Source organism: Theobroma cacao, chromosome 9, assembly GCF_000208745.1.
Source record: "Theobroma cacao cultivar B97-61/B2 chromosome 9, Criollo_cocoa_genome_V2, whole genome shotgun sequence".
Taxonomy (NCBI): domain Eukaryota; kingdom Viridiplantae; phylum Streptophyta; class Magnoliopsida; order Malvales; family Malvaceae; genus Theobroma; species Theobroma cacao.
Window position 1 is genome coordinate 19,135,782 of NC_030858.1, and position 4,356 is coordinate 19,140,137.

General features: G+C 40.6%; 1 protein-coding gene across 1 annotated transcript; it reads left to right on the forward strand.

Moving 5' to 3' along the window:
* Nucleotides 1,998-4,122, forward strand: LOC18589525 (F-box protein SKIP2). Its single transcript, XM_018126677.1, has one exon. The coding sequence runs from the start codon at nt 2,208-2,210 to the stop codon at nt 3,822-3,824; it is 1,617 nt and encodes a 538-aa protein (XP_017982166.1). The 5' UTR covers nt 1,998-2,207; the 3' UTR covers nt 3,825-4,122.

Sequence of the window (4,356 nt, forward strand, 5' to 3'; positions counted from 1 at the left end):
TCCTAGTTGTCAAGCCTTCTAACGCCTCGTTAGCCATTTCCTCCTTATTCTTGGGTGACAGTTATTACTTGTTTTTGTACTACGGAGTAGTCATTTTTAATAACGAAGAGTTACGGAATTTAAGATTTTGTAGAAGGTGGATAAAAAGTAATCATACAAAGCCTTAGATCGAGTCAATGATCAATTCGGAATAAAAATTAAAAATTGAACAACGGTGATCGTCCCTCTCGGTTCACCCTCAGTAGGAGATTTATTTGTCTAGTTTCATATTAACAAATTGATTAAAAGGTTCTGATGGTGCTTACCAAGTAGTAAAATGTGAAAGGCGTAGGAGGAAAGGGACCATAGGAATGCTCACCATGTTGTGTGTTAACATGATAAAAAGGACGTAGCTAGCTGATTTCCCGCCTTCAATTGGCGGGCACTGCACTGTCTTCCTTTAAATTTACGTTTATGCTTTTGTAAGAGAAAAGAGAATAAGAAAAGCTGATGTAAATCCACATTACATTCCGACAAAATAATGAACACAAAAGCCTGTTTGCTGCTGACCGTTGACCCACAGGGGGGAAATTACTGTTAGGTGTATTGAGTGGTAAACAAATTAAGGGCCCGTGGTTTATTAAAAAGTAATTAATATTTGTTGAGTTTAACAAAAAAACTTCCAAGATCAGAACTCCTCGATGCTCATTTCTCCAATTTGGTTGCAATCCACTCCATGACAACTGCCACACTTTAGCAAACATTGTTATTCCTTCTTTGCTCAAAGAGCTTCTTCCACAACTTACATGTTGAGCTTAAAACTTATAAATTTATGTTATAAATTCTCGTTTAAATATCATAAATCTTTTAAATTCTAATAATTTTAAGGATTTAAAACTGAAAATGTTACTTCATATAAATTAACAAATAAACTATTTTGCGTACAAGTAAATTTAATATACTAATAAATAATGATGTGTCTTAATTTTAAAGGTAATCGTAAAACTTTCGAAAATTCACTTAATATTTAAAACTCAAGACAACTTGAACAAATATATATATATAATATATCGCCTAATAATATTTCTCATAAAAATCTTATAATTTCAAAATTGAACAATCACACCTTTCCACGGAACTCAAAAAAAAAAAAGGTATTCATCATTTAAATTATATCCATTTCAATGTAAATATTACCATCCCTAAGTAAGGATTACTAATAGCAAACAACATTCATTATTTTTCTTTTTCCCGAACACGATGTTTATGCTCCATTAAGGTCTTGTACTTGTGAATGTTTTAACTCATAAATATAGATTATTTAACATGCAAATACGTGCACATGGGATCATTAAAATTAATTAAATCTCTAGAACCATGTTCACTATCAACTTCGGATGCTACAAATCAACTCTAATATTCTCCTAGATCGAATATCGTTCTCTTATTTAGCGACAAACTCCTTGTTGGGGTTTCTTTGCGTTCTACTGATTTTACTATTGTTCAATACAATCTCTCCAGTCAACTGCATGATATATGTATAGCGTTTCTTAACAATGCCAAGGATCACCACTATCTAATTTATTACTTTCCCAATTTGTTGTTGTCATAAAGTTTAATTGTATTGGTATAGAAACAGGAGTATTCTTCGCTAGTTGATCTCTTTACTAGGCTTACATAGCATTACTTCAACAAAACCAATTGAAAGATGGTTTCTTACTCCAGTTGCCGCAAAAATGTACAAGAAATAAAGTCGATGAAACAACAATTACATGTATAATTGTAGCCTCTTGCCGCCGCGGTTAAAACCAAAGGCAACAAAGAGCATTTTCTTATTCTACAATAAAATATACCAACACCCTTAAAAATATGGTGCATTGCAGTTACTACATCAAATCATATTTATTTCGAAGAAAAGCGGCGTCCCTTTATTTGTGCACCTTCAACACCCCCAACTGTAATTCTCCCTACAATGTACCACTTTTGGTTCCCCAAGGCCAAGTACATAATTACACTCTTCTTCTCAATGCTCACCCCTTTGCTCCTGTCCTTTCTCTCTCTCAGCACCCCAAACGACCATACCCGCTGGGTACCCCCCTTGCTGTTTCTGCATCTTTAATGAGCCGACCGATCGAAACCCACTTCCCCCCCCCTGTTCGCTTTGCTATGGTTTATTTCGGGCTAGCACTAGTAAATAATAGACTCAAACCAAGGCCTGTTGTGTGTTGATGGGTCAAGGCTCTTCTTCCTCCGCTTCTTGGCCTGGTTTGGGTGCTGGCATCGGTGGTAAAAGTCATTTCTGTCAGAGTGCAGACCTCACGCTGACATTACCAGACGAATGCCTGGCATGGGTTTTTGGTAAGCTTGGCTGCCACGACAGGAGCAACTGCTCCCTCGTGTGCAAGCGTTGGAGGCATGTAGATTCCAAGTCAAGGCAACGCCTGGCTTTAGTTGCTGGCTCTGACATTTCTCCTTGGCTCCCTTCACTTTTCTCTCGCTTCAGCTCCATCTCAGTCCTCTCCCTCAAATGTTCCCGCAAGCTTGCCAGCATCGACGATGATTCTCTGGCTCGCATTCCCACCTTGCTGCCATCTCTCAAGAAGCTCAAACTCAAGGGCTGCGTCGACATTACTGACAACGGTCTCCGAGCCTTCTCGATGCACCGCCCTCCTCTTCTCACTAAGCTCTCCTTTGTTTCATGTGGGGTCGGTAGCAGAGGCATCGTTTCTCTTCTTCTAAACTGCCCTTCCCTTAAAGATCTCACACTAAAGCGCCTCCGCAAGCTTGACGCCCAGAACACTCCCCTGTTACTTCAGGACCAAGAAGAAGAAGAGCACCAGCAATCCTATTTCAGCAACAAATTGAATGCCAACAGTTGTTATAGTCGTAATAAGCTTGAGAGGCTGTGCCTCAAGGATCTTCACAACGCTCGCCTTTTCATTCCACTTCTCTGCTCCTACGCTCAGACGCTCAAGACCCTGATTGTCTGTAGGAGTTCTGGCAACTGGGATCCGGTACTGCTGGAGAGTCTTCAGACTCCTAGTAGCATTATGGAGATACAAGTGGAGAACGTGCAGATGGGGGATCCAGGCCTCCTTGCCATCTCCACCTCTTGTCCTCACCTCCAAGTGCTCTACCTCAGCAGGGCTACTGATTGCACAGATGATGGATTGTCTGCCATCGCCAATTCCTGCAGGCAGCTCCGGAAGCTGCACATCGATGCGTGGAGCAGGTTCGGCAGCCAGGCCATTAGCGAGGCGGGCTTCTTGTCAATTGCAACAAAATGCCCCCGCCTCCAAGAGGTAGTGCTTATGGGAGTTCCCATCACGGTCTCCTCTCTTACTGTCCTCGCTTCTAGCTGCCCTGTTCTTGAAAGAATGGCGCTTTGTAACACCGATTCTGTGGGGGACATGGAGATGCAATTCATTGGTGCAAAGTTCACTGCTCTGAAGAAGCTCTGCGTCAAGAACTGCGCTATCTCTGACTCCGGGGTTAAAGCCGTGGGCGAAGGGTGCCCGAGTCTAGTGAAGTTGAAGGTGAAGAGATGCCGAGGGGTGACGCAGGCAACTGTCTCAAAGCTCAAGATCAAGAGAAGATGTTTGATGGTTTCTGTGGATTCGGGGTCCATGCTGTTAGACGGGGATGAATTAGATTTAGAGGAGGAAGGAATGGTGCCATCTGCATTGCCAAACACAAACGCTTCTGGGAGTACAAGTTCAAGAACACATGTCATCTGCAGCAGCAGAGGTGCTCTCTTGCTCAGGTCTACGTTTGAGAATGCTCTGCAACTTCATAGGAGAAGAAGATCCAATTCCAATGTACACAATTTGCATGTCAGAATCTGATACGCCTCCCCAACGCCTGCTGCTGCTGCTTCTCCTTCATCTACTTAATTGATCGTCCCTAAATCCTAATGGTTGAACAACTTTCTCTTCTCTCTTATTTCTCGTAATGTAAAACTGGGTTCAAAGGTGATTTTGATTTGTTGTTCTTTCTTTCTATTCTGCCTGCCAATTTTTGTCAATCCCAAGATTTTTCCTACAAATTGTTATAATTATAGTTCAATGTTCTGACAATTCTTGTATTATTGTCAATTCCCAAGATTTGTTATGAAAAGTGAAGTGAGACATTTCTAAAACATAACTTAGGATTTTTCAATTGATTTTTGACATGATCGTCCATCGTCATCAGTTGCATTAGCACTTCAACCAACTTTACATGAGATTTTTAGAGCTTATTTGGTTAAGTTTGCTGGACATATCTATGCTTGTCGCATGTTTGATTTATGTAACGAAATAGAGGGCCGATATAATGGCTATTCACAAAAATCTAATAAGATAAAAATAACTATTATTTAGTCTTGATCCAAAATGGAAT

What these genes read in the sequence shown, in the direction of transcription:
- LOC18589525 (XM_018126677.1), top strand. Translation starts at nt 2,208, where the DNA reads ATGGGTCAAGGCTCTTCTTCCTCCGCTTCTTGGCCTGGTTTGGGTGCT.